Genomic DNA, 25,533 nt, shown 5'->3' on the forward strand with positions numbered 1-25,533 from the left:
AACCCTCAATAAATATGATTGATTGAGAGAAGCATTAGACCCTTGATAATTTACAAATCAGTATCCAGATTCTGGGCCCAAAATAACCCCACCATTAAGTCTGTTTACAGCAAAGTACCTTTCTCCAGTCACTGAAGAAATTATTTTGAAAGATATCCTTAGTGGTGTACTCATGGTGCAGCATTTTCCCATAAAAAGTGGCAATCTCTTCAGTTACTAGACTCAATTTCATGGGCTTTCCTGGAAAAATGAAATAATTGACATGGTACATTTTTTTCTAGTCAATTTAGCTCCCACTTCCCAATTTCAACTGTAATACTGTGCACTCTACACACCATGGGCAGCTCAATAAATGTTGTGGATTGTTTAATAGATTTCATTTTCTTGTCACTTCACATACCAGATACCAAACTCCAGGGTTTTATGTGTATTTTTTTAATAAGGCAATCACATACACTAGGATGAAAAGATTTTTATTCTCTGAGACCATAATTTAAGAATTTTAACATTACAACTGATTAACACGGCACAGCATGATGAAATATCCAAGTTTGGGGGCCCTTCAATATTCGCCAATATAAATACAGAAGCAGTGTGGCTCAGTGGAAAGAGCACAGAATTTGGAGTCAGAGGTCATGGGTTCAAATCAAATAAATCAAATAAAACATAATGGTAATGAGGACTTCACTGCTTTGAAAATAGACAGCCAGTGGAAAAAGAAATGCTGCTTTTCTCAACTTTTTTTTTAACAGAACTAAAGCAAGTTTAAGCTATCCTTATCTACTCACCATTATAATAAAAGTGAACATGATCTGGAAGGGGCTCATATAAAGGTGCGAAGTATGGCCCTCTGTGTTCCAGCTGTTTCCATTTCACACCATCTTCCCTCTTCTCCTCTTCCCACCTAAAGAAACATGGTTCTCATGATATTGCTGAAGCTGAAACTGGTGTTGAAGAGTTTACAGTGGAAACTCTTAAGAAGCAGCTTGGCCTAACGGATGGACCACGGGCCTGGAAATCAGAAGGACCTGGGTTCTAATTCCAGCTCGACCACTTGACTGTGCTGTGACCTTGGAAAAGTCACCTATCTTCTCTGTGCCTCAGTTCCTTCATCTTTAAAATGGGGATTGAGACTGTGAGCCCCTGTGGGACTTGGACTGTGTCCTATCTGATTATCTTCTATCTGCCCCAGCCCTTGGTACAGTGCTTCACACGTAGTAAGTGCTTAACAAATACCATTAAAAAAACACTCATGTCATACCGGAGTTCAATGTACCACCATCACTTAATGCCAATAAAACACCTAGTAAACAGCATTAAAAATATTATTCACATCTCTCTGACTCTGCCCTGAAAGACGCACAAGTCACTGACTTTAGAATCTACTGCCTAGCTTGGCCCTATGCACCTAAAAGGCTGTCAATAAATCCTTGATTTCAAACATAACAATAACATTAATAGTAGTAACAATAATAATAATTGTGGTATGAACTTAAATCTGTACCCTTTGAGCACGTGCTATTCACCCCACCTTCAGTCCCACAGCACTTACATACATAACAATAATTTATTTATATTACTATCTCCCCCCCTCCAGACTGTAAGCTCCTCTGGGGAAGGAAATCGGTTTACCAGCTCTGTTATATTGTACTCTCCCAAGTGCCTACAGTAAGTACTCAAATACCATTGATTAATATTTGTTAAGGGCTTAATATTTCAAACATAACAATAACAGTAACAGTAATAATGATAATAATAATTGTGGTATGAACTTAAATCTGTACCCTTTGAGCACTCGCTATACACCCCACCTTCAGTCCCACCGCACTTACGTACATAACAATAATTTATTTATATTACTATCTCCCCCACCAGTCTGTAAGCTCCTCTGGGGAAGGAAACCGGTTTACCCGCTCTGTTATACTGTACTCTCCCAAGTGCCTACAGTAAGTACTCAAATACCATTGATTAATATTTGTTAAGGGCTTAATATGAGCCATACACTGTATGAAGCATTGGGGTAGATACAAGATAATCAGTTTGGACACAGTCCCTATCCCTCATGGGGCTCACAGTTTAGGGGGAGGAAAAACACTTTACAGGTGAGGAAACTGAGGCAACTGAAGTGAAGTGACTTGCCCAAAGTCACACAGCAGGTAGATGGTGAAACCAGAATTAGAACCCAGAACCTCTAACTACCGGGTTCCTACATTCTTTCAACTAGGCCATACTGCTTTCCATGTCAAGAAGTTATCAGAGGCTTTCATACCTTTAAATAGGTCTACGAATTCCACCTATGGCTATGTAATAATCATTTGCATTAGGGAACAGTACTGTAATAAGTGACCAGACGGATCTGGAGGCTCACTCTAGATTAGCAGAGGCTGATGGGACTCTATAGTATCAGCCAACACAGTCTCTATGGACCCCCACGGGAAACTGGCAGCCCACTCAACCACAGCCTGGAGCTTACATTCGGCAAATCCTTTCTAGGAGTTCTGAGAACTGACGTCGAAGTGGGGGAAAAAAAACCTTACCTGACTTTAGTTGATTTTGTTTTTTTCTGTAAGGCCCAGACCTGTGAACATGTGGTTACTTGGACGTCCACAAACCCAGGGCTAGTGTTAGGGCGAAATTTAACAACTTTTTTAAACCACAGCACCAACATGTTTCAACTTTCAAGAGGGTATCTCTGGAAACCATTATCAGCAAGTCCAAAGTTTGAAAAAGGCTGGTAAACAAAACAGCAGTCGGCATGTCAAAGTGCCATGAGCTATGGATTCTTGAATTCTTGACCTGCCCCCTGGAAACGACTCTTTTCAGCAAGCCGTTGGTCAAAATTACTTCAATTCCCAGCGTGACCATATTGTGTGGCTCTCTGGGAAATGTAGTCCTAAACCTGAGCTTGCTGCATGCTGTGTTTAATCAATATATGCACTGCCTTAACCCCTACAATATTAAGACTCCACCTAAAAGCCAGCAACAGTTAATACTGTCTTTCCTGCTGCTACCTAACCTTATAAACAACAGTTAATACTGTCTTTCCTGCTGCTACCTAACCTTATAAATAGTCCCAGAATGGGCCGTACACAAAGAGCTGCACTTAATTAAATTAACTGCTGATAAGGAGAAGGGATTCCCTTCATCTCAGGGCTATTTATGAAGCTTAATAAGTATGCAGTCAGCTGAGACAAAATTCCCCCTATCTGGCACAGTTATTTATCAGAAAGCTGATTAGGGAATGGGGAAGCTGGAGTTTGTAATGCACAAAAAAAGTGCTACCAGTTCCCCACACATTAGGCCGCAGAACAATTTAAAACACGCAATCTCCATTAAATCTGCGGGGAATTCAGTTAAATTTATAGGGGACTTTAATAAGCACGCTAAACACACAAAGCATAAAATATCTGTAAAATGCCAATAAGATTTGAAGAATTTAGAAAACGTAAGTCACGTTAAGCGGACTTCACAAGCTTTACAAATATGAACAAATTATAAGAAGATGAAAAAGTCAATGGCAGAACTGTTAAAGTTCTAGTTTGGGCAACAAAAATCACATTTGGTTGCAAATTGCCATCGGTTTCTACCTCCTGGAATCTTCATTTATTGTGTAATTGGGCATGCAGTCTTACTTTATGATGACACCTAGTGGCTTTTACAACGCTCACAAATTGTGAGAACTCGAAATATGAAACAAGAAAAATAGACCGTGTAGTTCAGTCGCGTCCCCTGGTGAAAGTGCTTTAAGAAAAACTGTGAATAACCCACCCATAGTTTCACTCAGATGCACAAACACATACACCTACCCACATCCTCTCACTCTTTCATTCATTCATTCAATCGTATTTATTGAGCGCTTACTGTGTGCAGATCACTGTACTAAGCCCTTGGGAAGTACAAGTTGGCAACATATAGAGACGGTCATTTATTCATTCATTCATTGTCATTTATTGAGCACTTACTGTGTGCAGATCACTGTACTAAGTGCTTGGGAAGTACCAGTTGGCAACATATAGAGACGGTCCTTCATTCATTCATTCAGTTGTATTTATTGAGCACTTCTGTGTGCACAGCACTGTACTAAGCGCTTGGGAAATACAAGTTGGCAACATATAGAGACGGTCCCTACCCAACAGCGGGCTCACAGTCTAGAAGGGGGAGACAGACAACAAAAAATATTAACAAAATAAAATAAATAGAATAGTAAATATGTACAAGTAAAATAAATAGAGTAATAAATCTGTACATATATACAGGTGCTGCGGGGAGGGGAAGGAGGTAGGGCGGGGGGGATGGGGAGGGGATATTCGATCAATGCCATTTACTGAGAGCTTATTATATGCAGAGCCCTGTACTAAGCGCTTGGTAGAGTACAACACAACAGAATTGGTAGACATAGTCCCTGCCAACAAGAAGTTTACCGTCTGGAGAGGCGGACAGACATTAATATAAATCAATTACAGATATGTACATAAGTGTTGTTGGGCTGATCGTGGGGTGAATATCAAGTGCTTAAAGGGTCAACACACATGTACATGGGTGATGCCGAAGGGAACGGGAATAAGGTGGGATGTGGGCTAGGTCTGGAAAGACTTCTTGGAAGGAGATGTGATTGTAATAAGGCTTTGAAGGTGGGGAAAGTGGTGGTATGTTGGATAGGAAAGGGAAGGGAGCGAGAGGTCGGAGGTGGGAGAGACGGCATAGAGGTTCGGAGAGTAGGTTGGCATTAGAGAGAAGCGTGCAGGCTGGCTCGTACTATTCCATGTCTAGTCTCAATCCAGTCCTAAATTGACCCCACTGATGGATGGGCGAAACGCCTCTCTGCCAACCTCCCTGACAAGCAGCGTGGCCTAGTGGATAGAACGTGGGCCTGGGAAGGACATGGGTTCTAATCCTGGCTCTGCCGCTTGTCTGCTGTGTGACCTTGGGCAACTCACTTCACTTCTCTGTGCCTCAATTCTGATGAACCATGCAAACCAACAGCAAATGTGCAATGAGTTCATACCCAGTTCTCACAAAACCCTGGCTAAGGAAAACTCACACTGTAGTTCTCGTCTGTTCCAATGCCATGTTTGTTATTGTTTGTTACACCATACAGGATTGTGTTTTCAGACCAACATTCCCCGATCCCCTACCGACATTCTACCTAAAACCAGCAGTTAGGGCAGCCGGGAGGGTAGCCAAAAGATGCAGTTAGAACAGCAGGTACGGTAGAACTGAGGGGTTTACTTTGGGTTTACACTACATTTCCCTTTGAAAGACCCAGCATTCAGATGAAATCCAGATTTTAACTGTGTCCTCCATTTTTAAGTACAAAAATACAGTTAATGGGGAAATTTGCCAACATGAGTACTGGTGTCAAGACTATCAAAGCTGTACCAACTGTAGCAAGACTTACCATTTCCACTTGCTTGCTCCTTCATCCTCTTTTTCCTCTTGGTCGTTTCTCTCCTTAGATTTCTTTGTTTTCTTTTCATTTTCACTTTTCCCTTCTCTGGAACTTTTTTCACTGGCCAATTTATCTTTCTTTTTAAGTTTATGCTTCATTTCACCCTTGTTTACTGGGCACTCATCTTTATCCTCGGTTCCTTTCTCTGGTTTCTTTTCTTTTGATTTCTTTTTTAGTTTTCTCTTTTTCTCAGGGTCTTCCTTATCAACATGTTCTTTCTTAACTTCAAGCTTTTCTTCCACCTCTTTCCATTTGTCCTGGTCACTGTCAAGTTTTTCACTATTCTCTTTCTCCCTATTTTCCTCCTCTTCTACATCTTCACTTTTCTTTTTTGCTTTCTTCAGTTGGGGCTCATCTTTCTCTCTGTCCATGTCTTTTTTCCTTTTCTTCTTCTCTTTTTGGGATCCATCTTTATCTTTTTTATTTTTTTCTGTCTTATCTTTCTTTTCCTGCCACCTCCCCATCTCCCCCGCCTTCATGACGTTATCACAGTTTTCATTTTCTTTCTCTACTTTAATTTTTTCAATCCCCCTTTCTTTTTTTTCTCTGTTTTCTTTACTTTGACTCCCTTTCCTTTCAGATGACTTCTGCACTTCCCTATTTTTCTCCTCACTTTCTGATAGTTTTTTTCTTTTAACTTCCACTGATTCATCTTCTGTTTCAGATTTCTTTCTCTCTCTCTCTACTTTTCTCTCTCCATCACTTCTACCTTGAGTATCTTCTTTCTTTCTGTCTGTACATTCACTTTTCACTCTAACTTCATTCTCTCTCTTCTTGGACTTCTTTGGGTTCTTTTTCGAATCGTTGTTCTCCTTTTCAACTTTTCCTTTTAACACATCTTTTTGGTCTCCCATCTCTCCCATGTTCACGTGCAATTTTCTTAGCTTTTCACTAATTTTCTTGTGGCCGCTACTAATTTTCTTTTCCACTTTTAATGTGTTTCCACTAACTTTTTTGGTTTTGCATTTTTTGAAAACTGCATCCTTTTCTCTCTCTCGCTCTGAGATCTCAGCTCGATTTTCTCCCTGCTCAGTTTTGCTTTTCACCAAATTTATCTGGCTTTTTCCTGTTTGCTTATCATTTTCTTCACCAAAGATGCCTAAATTCAGAGTATTCATAGGATCCCTTTTATTTTCTCCATTTGCATCAGCTTCATTTTGCACATCATCTTCACTTTCTAAACGTATCTCACTTGGGAAGCTTTGCTTATTTCCACTCGTAGCTTTCTCCACTTTGTTTCCATTAACTTCTTGTTTTGTAATCTTATCCAAAAGAGAAAAAGAAGACACAGATGAGGAAGGAAAGATAGATGCCCCAAGAGGTATTCAACTATCTTGAGCCCCTTTTCACCTTGGGTGCCAAGAGCAGCACACTAGTGGACACTATGATTACATTTATGTTTCTGTTCCTGAGGCCTAGATTTCCTACTAATTTAAGCGAGTTTTGCGGGAGTTTGGGAAAAGTGGAAGTTGTAGTGGGCTGAACTTCCTCCTTGGAACTGGCTAATGCTACAGTTTCCCCAAATTGCATTCCACTATGAAAAGTAGCACGGGCTAGTGGAAAGAGCACGGAGTCAGGGCACCGGAGTTCTAATCCAGGCACTGCCATTTGCCTGCTGTGTGTCCTTGGGCAAGTGGCTTGGCTTCTCTGTGCCTGTTTCCTCATCTGTAAAATGGGAATCAAAATTCCAATTCTCCCTCCCCTTGGACAGTGAGTCCCAGGTGGGACAGGGACTGTATCCAACCTGGTTATCTTGGATTTACCCAACACTTAGTATAGTGCCTGGCACATAGTAAGCACTTAAATACCACAATCAATATTATTATTATTATTAATATTATTACTACACAGAATCTTATACATTGTCTTGATGTGCATCCAAAAGCAGCCCTCTGGAGTTTGTCACTTTGGCATAAGGGTGGCCATGAAGCATCAGTTCCATTTTTAAAAGCTACTTCTAATTTCTCACTAAAGACTCTGGTAAAATGCAGCACCTACATTTAAATTTATCTTGTTTGTCAAACTGACAGATTAGGGAGGATCATCATCACATCATATTTTTCCATTCTGGTATTCATTCAATTCATTCAATCGTATTTATTGAGTGCTTACTGTGTGCAGAGCACTGTACTAAGCGCTTGGGAAGTACAAGTTGGCAACATGGTACTCATGGTAACTGGCCTTAAAACATGATGATGGCTTAAAGCTTACGGAAAGCTGTATTTTTCAGCCATATCTTTGTTATCACTTTACATAAGCAGTAGAGTGTAAGAGAAGCGGCATGGCCTGGTGGACAGACCAAAGATACGGGAGTCAAAAGGACCTGGGTTCTAATCCCTGCTCTGGCTGCTGGGTGACTTTGGACAAGTCACTTCACTTCTCTGGGCCTCAATTTTACCCCTTAGGTAAAATGGGGATTAAGACTGTGAGCCCCATGGGAACATGGACTGTGTCCAACCTGATTACCTTATATCTACTCCAGAACTTAATACAGTGCCCGGCACATAGTAAGCACTTAGATACCATTAAAAAAAGCACAAATACACAACATTTGGTTAACAACTTAATCTTAATAGCAACTACCAAATTCCCTCCCTAAATAATCATTAACGGCTAAAAGAGGGATTGCTGAGCAATTCTCCAAGTTAACACAAGCACACCTATGAAACAGCAAAACCATTATATTAGTCATCTCTTCATAATTACAGTAATTCACTCTAGCTTCAACTCAGCGGAGACTCATTGTTCACAATTAACTGAATATCTGACAACTTGAGCAATTAGTTGATTCGCTGAACTGGCAAATGATATGTTCCTGCAACTGAACAGATTCCAGCCTTCTGGACTTCCCAGTCATTACACTAAAATACTAATTTAGCACATTAGCATCATAGGAAATTGATCAGGTCTGAAAAATGAAGTTAGAAATTATGGGTCTATCCTAAATTACGATCGTACACATTTCAGATTTCACTATTTTTACATATTTCACTCTCCATCTAAATTAATGATGCTATTGTGACCACTCTTTTAACTATGTGTGTGATACGTGATAATCTGGAGTATCTAGTTGAAGTAACTGCCATATTTTGTATGCCCAGCACAAAAGTTGCACAAAACTCACAAAGTATCTTGTAAATTTTTATTGCACTCACATAAAATGGTCACATTTATTCATTTTAAGTTACTCACTTGACTGTCTGCATTCTTCATTTCCTGGCCATAATCGGTTTCCATTTCTTGAGCAAATGGCTCTGACCTAGAATATGAAGTTCATATAGGAATTAGCCTTCTACTGCCCATGCCGCCTGGTCTGATTCTAAGGGCTCCCCAAACCCCTTTAAATCCTAGATGCTTCATTAAATAGCAAACTCCTTATGTGCCCTCATTTCCCACTAAACTCCATTATTCGGCTACAGCCAATCACACCTACTTTCCATCTTCCAAAGACTCAACTTCTCCATGTAGCCATCCCAGATTAATTCTACCTGGCTCCAGTCACTTGATTTACTCTAAGAACCCCTCACATGTTTTTACTACCAATCTCTAATAGCAGCTTCTGCATTCCTTGCTGCAACTTCCAAACGTGACTATGAAGAAGGGCACAGTATTGAAACTATTTCCCAACGGTGATAAAGGACCAATCAACGCTCCTCCAATTCTGGCCTAACCCACCATGCATCACCCTCAGGTTCTTGACAAGCTTTAGGACAAACTTGTATAGCCACTGGCAATAGAATATACTTCCTGTCCTTTGGTAAATTTTCAACAGGCTTTGTTCACCACTGCAATTCTCTGAAGCATTCATATAGGGCCTGCCTTACGTTGATCACTATGCTATGGACATACTGAAAAAGATAAATGAGTACAAACTACTTTGCAGAATCAGCAAAGCACTACAAACAACTGGTCTGAAGATAAGAAGCAGCCTCAGAAATACGCAAGGAAAGGGTTACCAGAAAGTACATTCAAGTGTACAGTGCTCTGCACACAGTAAGCGCTCAATAAATACGATTGAATGAATGAATGTAACGAATTAGTACACTGCTTAGTATGGTGGTTGGCACATAGTAAGCCTTTCTAAAGTACCATTTTTTTTTTTGAGGGAGGGCAAACAGTCCCTAGCTTTCAGTTACTATTGTCAGAGACAAAACACTAGGGTTGATGGATCAATTCACCACTATGGGGAGGGGAGGGGAATGGGAAGGAGGACCAAGAGGAGGGGAAGGGAGGAATAAGAGGGAGGGAAAAGGGAAAAGGAAGAAGAGAAAGGATATAAGGTGGCAGCGACCACTTTTCTGTTTCTCCAGGGCCCTGGCAGAGCCACTGCTGCTGCAGCAGATAGTCTCGGAGCCACACTTCTACCTCACCTTTTTACGACCAGGATTGCTGGCCGGGGCAATGGAGATGGAGGGCAACAAATGCAGACACGACCCACGGGCCCTGGCTGAAAAGAGATGCAGTGAACCCAGGGTTGCATGCTGCTGTGTTGGCTCTGGAGCTCCAACCCCCCAGTCAGCCCCTTGTGACTTCCCCAGGCTGCCTAAGTGAATTGGGAGGAAGTGCTGACAGCAGAAAGGACTAGAAAAGCAGTGGAAGTGATGGAAAATGAGACCACATGGCCACAGGGAAGTCCTTCTGTCTCAGACTGAGAGTCCCATGTGGGACAGGTACTAAGCCCAAACTGATTATCGTGTATCTACCCCTGCTCTCAGTACAGTGCGTAGCACACAGTAAATGCTTCACAAATACACTATTATTATTACTACCTTTTTCTTTCTCTTCCCTTCCCCTCCACTTCCTCTTCCCCTGACTTCTCAAAGCCTACTGGCCCGCTGCCAGGTTTGCTCAAAGTGAAAACTGGCACCACTGGTGGAGAGCCGAACCAAGATGTGTTCTTTGGGAGACTGTCAATGTGACATCCAACACTGAAATACAGAGAGCAGTTCTAGGGCCTAACGTTTGATGTGGCCAAAGAACCGGCCCTACTGCAGTCATTACATTTGCCTTTCTGAACAAGTGTATCAGTCATACACACACCAAGTGGAAAGGTAGGATTCCTAACCACTGCAGTAAGAACCACTGCAGGTTCTTCAGTGTCTAGAGAGACACTCTAGGATCAGGTTGTTCTTCGGTCTTTATTGACCCAGTTGCACTAATGGGTAAAAACTCAGTTAAGAGTACCACCACTGAACGCTAAAAACTATTATAGGCATCTTTCTTAAAAATACATGAAAAGCTTGTCATTTATTTCCCTACTGTGGGATTTTGTGTTCTCACAGATTTCTCAACTAAATTGCATCCTTAAGGGAGGAGTGTGCTCTGGACAAACTCAGTAAATACGATGGAATGAGTGATGTCCTGCACAGCACTTCAGAGTGCGTAGAAAAGTGCTTTATATATAATGGGCCCAAATCCAATGACTGGTTGCTATCATTTTCAGTGGGGAGATTACCCACTCCTCTATCCTTCACAAGGAGATGAGAAAGATGAAATGAGAATTCATGTGAAGGCTTGCGTTCTTAGGAAGACAGGTAATACATTCAGGGTACTATCACTTGCAGCAGAGAAATAGAAGTTGCTTTGAATTTTGTTCTGATTAACTCGGAATTTAATGAAATTTTACCATAATGGTTTAAGGAATCTAAAAGCCTGTAAGCCTCTGCTTTGAGGCATAACCTTTTAATCCCACTGGCCTTTCAAAAACAAAAAAAGGGCAGGTCACTTGTGAACTGTCGGCCCATTTTAGCGTTACAACTGGCATTTTCCACTAAAATGAACGAGCAGTTTTATAAACCAGAAACCTCTCTTTTTTTCAGAAAGATACCATGTATCAACACAAAAAGTGAACTCTAGGCATGCATTCTGAAGCCAGTCCAATGCCCTCTTCTTGAGAAAGATCATTTTTAAGCAGTAGGTCTTACCAAAAGACTAGGGGAAGAGATAATAGAGTCAGAAAAGATTCTGGACAAACACACACTGATGATGAGAAACAGATGAGAGCAGTCGGCTGCTAACACTCTGTGGTATCAGCAGAGACCTTGTACCAAAAAGAAAAAAAAAACCCCCAAAAAACCAAATTAATGGTTTCTGTTCTAGAGCTAACTAAAAGCCCTGAGTTAACTAAGGTGGCTCTCAAAGACCAGCAGCTGCTGACTATAAATCTTGTGAATTGAATAGCTTATTCTTTGAAGAACTTTTGTTTATTAACCCTGCACTGAACCAAACCAAATCAAAAGAACCGCAGACAATTCCCTGTATCATGTTAAGAATACCTTGTCAGTGTAAATTAAAACATTACATTGCCCTGCCCAGTAGATTTCACTACTGGGGAAAAAAACTATTAGGTAAATCAAGTTGGATTGTCTGCACTTCAGACCGTGCCTTTGTAGGGACCGCAGCTCTGGATTAAGACTTAAATGCCTAGCATTTTCATGAAACACACTTGGAGAAATATAACTTAAAAGGAATGGTGAAATAATTTAAAATGGTTTAAAAATTTAAAATATATTAAAATAGTGATTTAAATTAAAGGAAGGGTTGTAGTCAGACAGTTTTCCAAAACTGCCTTTATGTTACCCTCTAACATAGACAGTGCCTTAAATTAAAAACAGTAGAATTGCTTTTTGGGAGGAAAATATTCATTCTGACGTGGGGTTTTGGATAAAAGCCAGAATATGCACCTTTGTGGGTGTTTATGGTACCTGTTAAGCGCTTATTTCATGCCAGGCACCGTCCTAAGCGCTGGGGTAGTTATAAAGTAATCAGGTTGGACACAGTCCACGTCCCAAATGGGACTCACAGTCCCCATTTTACAGATGAGGTAACTGAAGCACAGAGAAGTTAAGTGGCTTGCCCAAGGTCACACAGCAGACAAGTGCTGGAGCTGGGATTAGAACCCAGGTACTTCTAACTCCTAGGCTCACACTCTATTCACCCCAGCACTTAGTGCAGTGCCCGGCATATAGTAAGTGCTTAAGAAATACAATTATCATTATTAAGCAAAGTTACCTCTCTTAGTTCTAATTCCTTCATAAACATCCTGTGTCACGCTTATGTAACGGCACTCAAATTCTCATGGAGTAATTCACAAAGATTTAAATTAGTCTTGATGTTTATCACAGTTAGTCATTTTAAAAGGACTAAAGAAACATTACTCTGATTACAGATTATATATTTACCATGCCTCCATGGTAAACACAAAATTACTTTTGGGGAGAATATGAATCTTGATACAACCTTGATCTTCCAGGCATCTGTCAAGAATTTACTCTCACAAAGGGAACTGTACATCAGTGAAATTGAGATGCAAGACACATTCATTAAAGACAATAAAATTCCTCCTTTTTGAAGCAGGCATGAAGCACAGTCCCAGAAGTGCCCTTGAAAAATCTAAATCTTTAGAAAGAAGAACAGCCCCTCAGGAACAATTACTCAAGCTATTTGGGGCATTAAAGAGGAGAAAACTCTAAACAAGCAACTGCCTGTCTCATCTCCTGCAAAATGAAAGGATTCTAGGCCAATCTCGGGTGTGTGCATCTGAAATGGGGCTGGAATTGGTATAGAGTGCAGAACAGCCCAAGAGTTGACCAGATTTTTATGTTCTCTTTATGGCAGGCCTGGAGGTCTAGTTTTATTCAGAAATTTGGAAAAGAACCCAAGCATCTGGACCCCCTACCTACCCCCATCCTCAGAGCTGGGGGTAGGTAGACTTTGAAAATAGACCTTTGAGAAAATATCAGATGGACAGTTCATTCACTACATTTTCTTCAGTGCCAGGTTTCCCTGGGACTCCTGTTAAGGGGTGAAAGGGCAGAAGGCCGAAATTTGGAAGTCTGGTTCTGATTCAGTATGGACCCTGGGATTCACAAAAAAAGATTCCAACTCTTATTTGTATTTTAATTCCAGAGCTGGCCTCCCATTAGGCTCACCTGAGGTGACTGACAGAAAAAAATTGAAACACAGAAAGGCAAAACACGCTATTTTCTTTTCAAATCATTAAAATAGGATCCGAGCAGTCGTCGTCATCTTTCTGTTTTCACTGTTTCTAGTGTATTGTAATTTACATGTCCAATTTAAAAATGAAGAGGCAATCTTTGAAAATGATCAGCAAATTACTATGTATGGGGATGTAGATGACATATTTATAATCTATTCCTTTTTGACCAGTTCTAATCATTTCTACATTACACAGAGCTCTATATCCCAAAACTGCAAGTCTCCTACTGGATTAGGGTCAGGCTGAGATTACTGCTATCTATTAAACCTCAATCACTGCAACAAGGACCTTTAGGATAAAGAGAGGAATGACCAATAAGAAAATTTAAAGTGATACCAACTAAAAGTAGATCATCTGGATTTCTTAAAAAAAGTTTTGATTTAGACCTACTTGAATGACTGTTAGTAGACATAATAATAATAACAATTGTGGTATTTGTTAAGCACTTACTATGTGCCAGGCACTGTACTAATCGCTGGGGTGAGTACAAGCAAATCAGGTGGGACACAGTCCCTATTCTGCACGGGGCTCACAGTCTTAATCCCCATTTTATAGATGAGGTAACAGGCACACAGAAGTGAACTGGCTTGCCCAACAAATGGCTGAGCCAGAATTAGAACCCATGACTTTCTGATTCTCAAGCCTGTGCTCTTTCCACTGGGCCATGCTACTTCTCAAAGACCACCGCCAGCATCCGAACTGTTCTTGAGTTTCTAGCTAAAATTCTTCTGATTAACTATATAGACTGTACCCATGACTTACCCCAATTTATGTATAATAATAATGATGGTATTTGTTATGTGCTTACTATGTGCAAAGCACTGTTCTACAAGGTGATCAGGTTGTCCCACGCGGGGCTCACGGTCTTAGTCCCCATTTTACAGATGAGGGAACTGAGGCACAGAGAAGTTAAGTGACTTGCCCAAAGTCACACAGCTGACAAGTGGCGGAGCTGGGATTAGAACCCATGACCTCTGATCCAAAGCCCGTGCTCTTTCGGAGACCAAAATCACCTCACGATACACAGGTGCAACTCCCATAAGATGGTCATGGGCAATTTACCCCTCCTCTTCTCTGTGACTGGACGGAATAGCACTACTTCGCACGCTCACAACTCCCCCTCTTATCTCCCGCCACTGCTGCCAGCCCTTTTGTTTCCCTTAGCAATTTTGTCCCCGTTGACATGATGCCAGTGTAGGCCTACACAAAGGCAGGGGGATGGATCTAATGCATGACGGGTTCCTTTCGGGTCTTTGATGCTGTGTATGGGAGCTGGAATGTAATTCCGCTCACAGGATCAGGACTGTGAGCTACAGACTGGTACCTCTGTCCCCAAGTTGCTGACCGCCTGATTGGTTTCCCCGCTGTCTGGGGACGTCACACCTGATGTAGGTAGGGAAATGCTTGGTGATCTTTACTCTCCCTTCTGCCCTTAGAGTCTGTTGGGGCTAAGTAGAGGACAATTCACACAATCTGGCAGGCCTACAGTAAACGTGGGAATCCTAGCTCCTGCCCCCATAATCTTGGGCTCCAGGCTGTCTTCCTCCGGCTACCATGTGGCACATGTGAAAATTTGAATTTTCTGATCCTGTAGCAAACACTTCTGACACTCTTTCACCCTGGGGAGAGCAGGGTGAGAATGTTTCCCCAGTCCCCTCTCCTACAATGACATTTGGGAGTTTTGCGGCTGTGCTTCCCCCGGGTCTGCTAGAGGGTCCCATGTATGTGTGATGACTCGGTGAAGCCCTATAATAATAACGATGGTATCTGTTAAGAGCTATGTGCCAAGCACTGTTCTAAGCACTAAATCCCTAGCCTTGCAGGGCTCAGAACACCCAATTTCAATATGCTGACCATGCACTGGGGAACAAATTCACTCATTCAATCATATTTATTGAGCGCTCACTGTCTGCAGAGCACTGTACTAAGCGCATGGGAAATACAATTCAGCAACAGAGACAATCTCTGCCCACAACGGACATGCTCAGAAGATGACAGTGGTGAAGTGGAAACAGATGCTCATTAAAGACAGCCTGAACCCACTTCACCACCACCACTATGGAATTTCTGGTCACTGGAAGTAACCTGGTGACCAGAAATTTTAAGCTTCATCCCTGTACTACATTTACCTACTTATTAAATGGTTATCTGCCTTGCCTCTCCTTTCATACCATGCAAAATCTTTAAATAAGGAGTACAACAACTGCACTGAGAAGGATCATTTGTTGTTGAATTTTTGAATTACGGTATGGAAATTTGGAGTTAAGACTTCAAGGCAACTTTCTGCTTGGCGTTTAGAAAGTCTTCTATACTGTAAATGATGAAACGAATCTTGAGAACAGCTCAGAGTCTAATCTAGATTTCTGAAGCAAAATTCCTTGGCAGGACAAAGAATTTTACAGGTCTAATGTAATGTACTCATAATGTACATTATAGTCATATTTTTTCAACAATAAGAAAGGAATGTGGCATATTTTCTTGCAAGAATTACAGTCAGTTCCCTTGGGCTTCTGTGTTCTACTCGCAAAGAAGGAAAGTGCACTCAACTGAGAGTCATTTCCCAAAGAACAAGCTGCGTGCAGATCTTCAAACCTTACGAAAGCTCAATAGTTGTCTATGAACAATGAAACCCCCTACATCATCTTTATAACTTTAATTCTATTTGTTCAGATGATTTTGACACCTGTCTACGTGTTTTGTTTTGTTGTCTGTCTCCCCCTTCTAGACTGTGAGCCTGTTGTTAGGTAGGGACTGTCGACTTGTACTTTCCAAGCGCTTAGTACAGTGCTCTGCACAGAGTAAGCGCTCAATAAATACGACAATGAACGGCTCCTCCTCACGCACTAATCCCTCCACCATCAACTCTCTAAGTGGACTTTCCCTCACACCATGATACTTGGGCAAGCCTGACAGGATCTTTGCAGGTAAACCCTTTTAAATGAGCCTAGACCCTTAAAGAAGTTACAACAAGCAATTCTTCCCCAGCTTTTAAAAGTTTATCTAAGCACCAAAACAGTATCTAAATGCCTCACCTCATATCAGTTTCTTGTCCCAGGTTTGGCCCTTCAGACCCAGAAGCTTCAGCATCCTAAAAGAAAAGTTTTTATGGTCACTAATTTGAGAATCCAAAATTATACATGGAAACAAACTCCAACCCAATCTGCTGTCTTTTCAACTCTGCAAGTAGATTTACCACTTTCACAGGGCAGTCACCAAAGCAGTAGTTATGTGCTGAGTCAGGTCAGGTGTTCTCTCCTTCCCTTTATCAAAGGTACCTATTCTTTGCATTGACTGATTACATACATCTACAGCTTCCCACCGGAGAAACAGTCAATTGATTGTATATACTGAGTGCTTACTGTGTGCAGAGCACTGTACTAAGCGCTTGGGAGAGTACAACAATAAAGGGACACATTCCCTGCTCACAACAAGCTTATAGTCTAAAGGATCCAAAATGCCTAAGCATCTTTCATGCTGCCTAGCTAGTTGGTGAGCTAATCAAACCTAGGGGTAAAAGCGATGCCCTAGCAGCAGTGGGCACCTCTCAAGTGCACGCTCTTCCCTGGCCTTCAGCATGAGTCTCTCCAATTTACATAGTAGTGGGCAGTCTTTTCATTTAGGCTCTAAAAGGTGGAATGGGCTTGGCATCCACCACATCTGCCATGTGTCAGGGGGTCGCTGATCAGAGTCAGGCTCCGATCACCTCACTCCCATTCCAGAAGACTAGTGACTCCTGGTTATCCCTAGTTGCAAATTAAAAGACCTCTCACCATGCATTTTGAAGTGTCCAGTGACAACCCACCTTCCCTGTCTCAAATCCTTACTGCTCTCATTTCATTCTCGTTAAAAGGACTTATTGATTATCTACTAAAGTGTTGCATGAAGAATAACAAAAGATTAAGAGGTGTTATGGTTGTGACCCTAGGGGCATTTGCAATCTAATAGTCTAATGATTTTCTTACCCTATCTCTTCAAATAATCCCTGATCCAGTCAAGAAAGTCTGTTTATAATAATAATAATGATGATGGTTTTCGTTAAGTGCTTGCTATGTGTGAAGCACCGTTCTAAGCGCTGGGGGGGATACAAGGTGATCAGGTTGTCCCACGTGGGGCTCACAGTTTTAATCTCCATTTGACCGATGAGGTAACTGAGGCCCAGAGAAGTTAAGTGACTTGCCCGAAGTCACACAGCTGGGAAGTGGCAGAGCCAGGATTAGAACCCATGACCTCTGGCTCCCAAGCCCATGCTCTTTCCACTGAGCCAAGCAACCTCCACATTATTATTATTTCTGACAATTGTTAAGAGTGGGCAGGGAACTGTACTCGGTGCTGAGGAAAGGCACAAGAGAGGCTCACAGACACAGAGTGGAGGAAAAACAGATTCACAGGAAAATAAGTGGGTAAATCCTGGAGGGGGGGGATTAAAACCCAGGAGCACAGTTATGGAAAGGGATCATTTTTGGGCTTCTCACCACCTCAGGCGAGAGTCATTCTAGTCCAAACCTCCACAACCTTCCCAACGTGCTAGAAGGCCCGGGCTGGTCTTTCACTCACTCATCTAGAGCAGGACGAGTCTTTTCTCCCAGCCATGGTGAGTGGAGAGGGAAGGAGGAGACCCCCCCAGGTCTCTGGGTTCTCTATCAAGGACCCAGAGCCTAAAGGTGGGGGTGGAGTTCCAGATCACAAGGTGGCTAGCTTCTATCTGCCCCCCACACACACGATTCTGCTGCATGTACTACTTTCCTACTAGACTATCCTCCCCAGACCCTTCTTTGCTAAACCATGCCCTATTGCCCATCTGGGCCGAGTCACACCCACTTTGGGTTGCTTCCATCCAAGGAAGTGTAACGGCAGCTTTTGGAGAGCACACCAGCTGCATTTCCATCGCACGTGCCTGGTACAGTCATGCTGTTCAACTGCATATGGCAAGCCCCACCTGAGTAATTCCAGGCCCCCAAGGGGCTCTAGGCTAGATACAGGTCCGTAGTCCTGGAGCCTGGACAAAGCTCCAAGACTGAGCAGTGCAGGGCTCTATCAATTCCCTCCCTCCCTTCAAAACATCACTAAAAACGTTCCTCCTCCAGGAAAACTTCACAAATTAACTCCATCTGGATCTAGTTATCTTTAAGCACTCATGCATAGCTCTATAAATTCTTTTTATATGCTTCTTTAGCTGAGTTCTTTGTGACTTTTATGTGCCCCTGTCACTTGTTTTAGATTCACTGGATCTGGCTCTTGTCCTGTCTCCTTCAATAGGAGGAAAAAACCTATAGGGAAGGATCTCTATTTTTCCTTTGAAACTATGACACTCTGTAACATATTCCATACCAAGTAAGCACCAAAATACTGTCCAATGCTATTTATAAATGTCCTTTGTTTTTCAAGAAAAATAACACTGCCTAGGATTTGAGAATAATTCCCTTTAAGCCTCCCATCTCTAAATACAATCTATCCCTGACTTCTCAATTTGGTAAATTTAATCAATTACCATTCAGCACAATGTAATTGTAAGCACCCTGATTTACATGTACAGCACAGCCCAACATATTAACAATTACAAAAAGATACATTGTATTGACTCATTTTGAAAGCATGATGCACCAGGGTTGGAGATGACATAATTCTTCATCAACTATGATTTGGTAAATTACTTTTTCCAGAGTCCTTGTTATTCTAGAGTTCTTAAGAGGCTTAATTCACCTCTACCATGTATCTCTGGCTAAAGCCAGCCATCTAGGGCTTGACCCATTCCAAATCCAAGCAATAAGAAACCACCTTCCCATCTCCCAACTTCTCCCTGCCAGGCAGTGAGTTCGATCCAGGTCACAGAGGCAGCGTTGTGCACATACATCATTGCCACTGCAGTCCAGTAAGTGAGCAGGGAGAGGAGCAGAAAGAGATGTGGGAAGCAATTTAATGGCTTGACTTGTCCTGGACCATCCCAATCTTAACTCCTGAACAGCTCCATAACCACAATGTTGGGGTAAAAGCTGCATCCATTCCAAACCGTGAGCCTTACTTTTAAGTGCAAGCTAAGCACAGTGCTTCCACACAAGCACAATGGTCACGGAGGCCTGTTACCATGGCTAGCTATTGAAACAACCACACATGTATGTAAAGCTACGCACTTAGCATGCATCCTACTCCAATCTTGCCTGCCTCAAAGAGGGGCAAATGAACTCTACCTGAATCTGGTCCAGTTCAGCTTTTAGCAATCCAAAGTACTTTTTGAGAGATAAATATAATAGAACTAGTCTATACAGAACTCTAGCAAAAGCCACACACACATGAACCCAGCCTCTCTTTCCATGGACTAGCCCAAATCCTACAGACCAGACCCAAACGGGGCCTGCTCAGGGCCAGGATTTATAAATCACCTTAATTAAGAAGAATCAAAGCACTTTAAAAGCTTTGTTCTCTCTCCTACTTAGACTGTGAGCCCCATGCGGGGCAGGGACTGTGTCAAACCTGATTAACTTCTATCTACCCCAATGCTTAGAACAGTGCTTGACGCATAGTAAGCACTTAACTACCATTATTATTATTAATAAACCAAAGATCACTTCAATATCTGTAGCATTAATATCCATTTGCTTACCTAGCTTCAATACCTAGTAATTTTCTATTTCAATCAATTTCTAAACTTCAGAGATAACTGTCTCCCTCAAAACAAGTTCTACGGTTGGGCACAGGTTCGAACGTACCTCTTTGAATTGGGTCTCTTCTTCCTCAAGAGATTTTGCCAGTTGCGGTTGCTCATCCGCTACTTCATTAGTATTATTTTCTTCGAGCACTTCTTTTTGCTTGAGAGAGCTTCTTAGCAAAAAAAAACAAAACAAAAAACCAATATAAAAGTCCACGAAGAACAACATCAAACTGTAATGGAGTTTCAATATAGGTTATTCTTGAAAAAATGGTGTTTTAAAAAAGCAACTGAACAGTCAGCTTGAAGGTTGCTTCCCCGGCACAGCTGAATCACTTTTGTACACTTCAAAAGTGTGTTCCACTGACACCTCAGATTAAACATGTCCAAACCAGAATTCCTCATTTTACCACCCAAACCCTGTCCTCCTCATCTTTCCCATCCCTGAAGACCGCTACCCTCCCCATCTCACAAGCCCATAACCTTGGCTTTATCCTCATCTCACTCACTTAACCCACAAATTCAACCTGTCGCCAAATCCTCTTGGTTCTACCCTCACGTCGCTAAAATCTGCCCTTTCCTCTTCAAACTGCTACTCCGCTGACTCAAGCACTTACCCTATCCCACCTTGACTACTGCATCAGCCTCCTCGCTGAACTCCCTGCCTCCCGTCTCCCTCCACTCGCCTACACTTTAACTCTGCTGCCCAAATCATTTCTTTAAAAAAAAAAAAGTTCAGTTTCCCATCTCCCCACTTCTCAAAAACCTCTGCAGCTGCCCACCCACCTCCACAAACGGAAACTCCTTATCATCGGTTTTAAAGCATTTAATCAACTCTCTGATTTCTTACTACAACCCAGTCTACAGACTTCATTCCTCTAATGCCAACTTATTCTCTGTACCTCCATCTTATCTAGCTCACCTCCAACCCCTTGGCCACACCCTCCCTCTGGCCTGAAACTCCCTCCCCCTTCATATGCAAGAGACCACCACTCTCCCTACCTTATTAAAACCATATATCCTCCATGAGGTCTTCCCCAATAAAACCCTCTTTTCCCCTATTCCCTCTCCCTTCTCTGTCGCATATGCACTTGGGTCTGTATCCTTTAAGCACTTGATATACAGCACTGATACACATATCCATAATCTATTTCAATGCCTATCTCCCCACACTAGACTGTTAGCTCCTTATGGGCAGGGAGCATGTCTACTAACTCTGTCGAACTCTCCCACATGCTTAGTACAGTGCTCCGCACAGTAAATGTTCAATAAATTTCAATGATTGATTGCAAGGTACGTCAACTTGCCCACTTTTACGCTTGTGGATCTTGTTCCATTTATGAAACACACACAGAGCCCTTTTTTTTTTAATTCTCCTGGAAAAGGGAAAAGAAGGGAGGAAGAAACATTTCCCAAATATAACACTCCATTCCTTTCTACATTAAATGAACCAGAGAATGTGAATGAACATAAGATGATTGTTCCTGAGGGATGCAGCAGTTTAGAGACATATAGTGCCTTAGGCTAAAGTTATAAGACCTAGGTCTCTGCTTCTCAGGGAAGTCATTTAACTTTCCCTGCTCACTTTCTCCCTTCCAACTTCTCAGGTTGCTACAAGAATAAAAAAGATTTATGAAATCACCTTTATGCTCTTCAGTGGAAAAGTGCTCTATAAATCCAAGGAACCATTATTATAAAATCACAAAAGCACACCCACACAAACAAGAGGAGCTAGGAAAATCATTTCTTTGTGCAGGAGTGTCACTGAAAGATTTTTCAGAAGAAAATATTTTAGAAGGAATCTGAAAGAGATAGATAAAAGCACAGTGAAAAAAATATGGGAGACAGTTTCAGATATAATTGCAGAATGAAAAGCATGGAGGAAAAGACAGGGGAAGAAATAAATGAAATGATTAGGCAACATGCTTTGGCAGATTGAAGGCAGTAAGTAAGAAGACTCTGAAAATTAAAGTCACATAGGGATGAGATGCTGCAAACTTGAAATGAGATGAAGACGACACGGTCAGGCCATTAATCTCAAATAAAGTATAATGTATTCCAAATAGTGACTAGTGGAAATTATGTGACAATGCAGTTTTGAAAAATCAGACGGAGGGGCAGGGAATAGTTTTAGAATAAGGACGAAAGAAGGAAGGAGAAATGAGGGAGATTAAAAGAGAAAAACAAGGACAACCAGTGAGGAAATCTGTAGTTGTTGCAGGGACAACGAGCATTACAGCTAGAGATGGAGAACAAGACGGAGGAAAATTTTAATAGGATTTTTCCATATGTTTCATGGGCAAGAAAAGAAAGTAGCACAGTTTCTCCTATACTTCGGCATTAAATTTTTGCCAACAACAACCTAATGCATAATCCCTACTAAAGCACTCAGACAAAAGTGAAACCAAATATCTCCTACTTGATTTGCATATTAAAGATAGAAACAACCTTTTTACAAGGAAATAATATTATGTGGTCTATTTCCAGAGGAATGTAAAAAGATTAGTAACTTTTCCAAAAACAGAGTAGCTTGTTGTGGGCCAGGAACATGCTCACCGTGTTATACTGTACTCTCCCAAGAACTTAGTACAGTGCTCTGCACACACAGAAAGCACTCGATAACTACCACTGACTGATAAAAGAAACTATCCAATTTCTATTGAAAAATATATTACAATGAATTAAGACAAAAACAATAGTCTCTACACCATGGGCTCCTCGTACTGGTTATGAGTTGAGCTAATCGTATTCTGCCAATAAACTATGGGTTAGTTTGCAAACCAGATCTAAATGCAGCTTTTTCTCCCCAGTCAAGTATGTTTTGGCTTTGACAGACAAAGCTAGTTACTCTTTCTTTTGGTATACTTTTTAGGAAAAGGAAAAAAAAATCAGTAGTGTAAATACTCTATGATACTATAAATTATTTGTAGTCCTCTCTACTGTGGCTTTTAAAATTCAGAGATATCCTGATTTTTGTGCATGTTAGTATAATCCTTATCTGTCAAGCAAAGATAATTTAGTGGGGAGGGAAGAAGAACAGCTCAATTGCAGCTGAGCTACAACAGTTAAAGGGGGAGCTAATCTGTGGGTGAGCAGCAGACAGAAGCTCATGTTACAAAGCTACTCTAGTATAAGACACAAGGGCACTGTAATTTCCAGGCAAATGAAAATAAAAGCATGGACTAGAAAAGATTACTTAGTCAAAGCTAAATTGGAATGGCCATATCCTTATTTATATTTGTGTGCCTGGTGTTAGGGACGCATGTTGGCAAATTCATCCATCATTTTATGAACCCATGTTTCCTCTCCCACACACCCTCTTCTCCAAAGAAAAAAAGTTGAAGAGAAAAATTACCTTGTAATAACATTTTCTTGAATTGGCTTCTTTTGGGATCCAGAGAGCTTGTTTTCTTTTTTCAGGAAGCACTGATAAAATTCACAAAATGCCAGCAAGAAAAATCAGTCAATTTCTTGGGATGGTTCTAATTTTTACCATATATAAATAATTCTGGAAGCAGCGTGGCTCAGTGGAAAGAGCACGGGCTTTGGAGTCAGAGCTCATGGGTTCGAATCCCGGCTCCGCCAACTGTCAGCTGTGTGACTTTGGGCAAGTCACTTACCTTCTCTGTGCCTCGGTTACCTCATCTGTAAAATGGGGATTAAGATTGCGAGCCTCCCCCCGGGACAAACTGATCACCCTGTGACCTCCCCAGCGCTTAGAACAGTGCTTTGCACATAGTAAGCGCTTAATAAATGCCATTATAAAAAAAATTCTACTTGGTGATTAAAGCACTCACAGAAACAAGTTTTGTTATGCCTATCGGCTGCAACAGATGCAGCCAATATCACAACGTTTTGCTCCTCGAAGTCGATTTACGGCAAAGAAACCACATCTTAGATGCAGTAAAAATCAACTTGAAAGTAGCCAACTTCAGGAGTAACAACTCATGTAATAATGAAGGTAGCCACCGCAAGGGCTCACACACACCCCTGTTCCCAGTGAGGAGTAACAGCCGCAACATGCGTGTTATGCCAGAAACACAATATAGCTTAAGACATGATTGTGAACCTGTAGAAAGTTGTAAAGCTTTACACTATTTCTCCCTAACCCCACCTTCTTGCTCCCATGCGGCTGCATTCCCCTCCCAGGTTCCTGAAAGCAAGAATGCCACTTCTGAGCTGCAGGACTCGGTGGCAAGAAGCTAAGGTGGAGGGAGGCTGGGGGCTGAAAATAAAAACATCAGCAGAAAGGCGACCAGTCCCAAACTGGGCAAGGGAAAGATCAACTGAAGGCCAGACTGATCAATAAGTAACTCGATGAATGTCAACTGTACTGAGAGCTAAAAAACAAAAAAAAATACCCCAACCCAGCTAATAAGAATAGACATTCATAAGACAGTCTTAAATCTCTATCTCTCTTCTCAATTTTCCACAAATAATCTAATAAATAGTCCTGGGCACATGTAGGATACTATTCTTATTTCAAAAGAAGTCTGTAACACACAATTACTATAAAGTTACTATTACATTTATGACTACATTTTAAAACTCCTAAAATACAAATGGGAAAGAAGGAAGACTGGGTTTAAAAACAACACAAAACAACCACAGCACAGTGAAACATAAAAAGCAAAAAGTGAATATTTTAGCAGACTCATACCTCCTCTTTCTGCCGTGTTTCCTTTCTCTTTAGGGTTAACCCCTTCACTTTTTGTTTCTTGGTCTTGCCTAGCTCCATCTGCTCAATATTCTCTTTGCCTTCAATTAAAGAGAAATTGTGAAAACAATGTTAAAATGGTAGCAATGACAGGAAGAAGCACATATGAAAATGAAGATAATCCTTTAAAGCCTGTTTGATTAATTAGATCCTAAGAAATTCAATTGCTCATGCTAAAAAGAGCTTTTTGCATTTAATTCAACATAAATATTTCCAATTTAGACTGCGAGCCTCAGGAGGGACAAGGACTGAGTCCAACTGGATTACCTTGTACCTACCCCCAGCGTTTAGTACAGTGCTTGGCACCGAATAAGCGCTTAACAAATACCATTAAAAATTACAGATATGTTGAAATGAGTGGGAAGTGCAAAGGACTAAACAGTTCATGTCACTGGTCAGTATCTGTTGTTAAATTGTCCTTCTGTTAGAAGATGACCCTGCCAATGACGAGACTGCATCCAAGAGTGTAAATGTCTTTTGAGAATTGCTTTCACAAATGTCAGCAAAGTGCAAACCCACACATTCCGCAAACTATGAACACACTTGCCTTTTTAACAAATAAAAATTTCACTTTCAGTTAAGGACAATCTTATTCTTCAATGAAATTTTCTAATTCAACTTTCTTACTTTTAATCCCCTTTTTCCTCAGCTTTCCTATGTTCTTTATTACTTATGAAAAATCAAAGGTACAAACTACATTACAAAAAAGTGGAATAGTTTTACTC

At 41.3% G+C, this 25,533-nt stretch overlaps 1 protein-coding gene across 1 annotated transcript in view; it reads right to left on the reverse strand.

Moving 5' to 3' along the window:
- Positions 1–25,533, reverse strand: part of TOP1MT (DNA topoisomerase I mitochondrial) — a 48,872-nt gene that overhangs the window by 18,789 nt on the left and 4,550 nt on the right. The window contains exons 2-10 of the mRNA XM_038760073.1: positions 24,752–24,849; positions 23,447–23,517; positions 20,153–20,264; positions 16,481–16,536; positions 8,642–8,708; positions 5,923–6,711; positions 5,399–5,787; positions 789–904; positions 119–240 (exon numbers count right to left, since the gene is read on the reverse strand). Coding sequence (XP_038616001.1) covers positions 119–240; positions 789–904; positions 5,399–5,787; positions 5,923–6,711; positions 8,642–8,708; positions 16,481–16,536; positions 20,153–20,264; positions 23,447–23,517; positions 24,752–24,829 — 1,800 coding nt within the window. The 5' untranslated portion in view covers positions 24,830–24,849. The remainder of the gene's footprint in view (positions 1–118; positions 241–788; positions 905–5,398; positions 5,788–5,922; positions 6,712–8,641; positions 8,709–16,480; positions 16,537–20,152; positions 20,265–23,446; positions 23,518–24,751; positions 24,850–25,533) is intronic.

This window comes from Tachyglossus aculeatus, chromosome 18 (assembly GCF_015852505.1).
Source record: "Tachyglossus aculeatus isolate mTacAcu1 chromosome 18, mTacAcu1.pri, whole genome shotgun sequence".
In the NCBI taxonomy this organism is placed as follows: domain Eukaryota; kingdom Metazoa; phylum Chordata; class Mammalia; order Monotremata; family Tachyglossidae; genus Tachyglossus; species Tachyglossus aculeatus.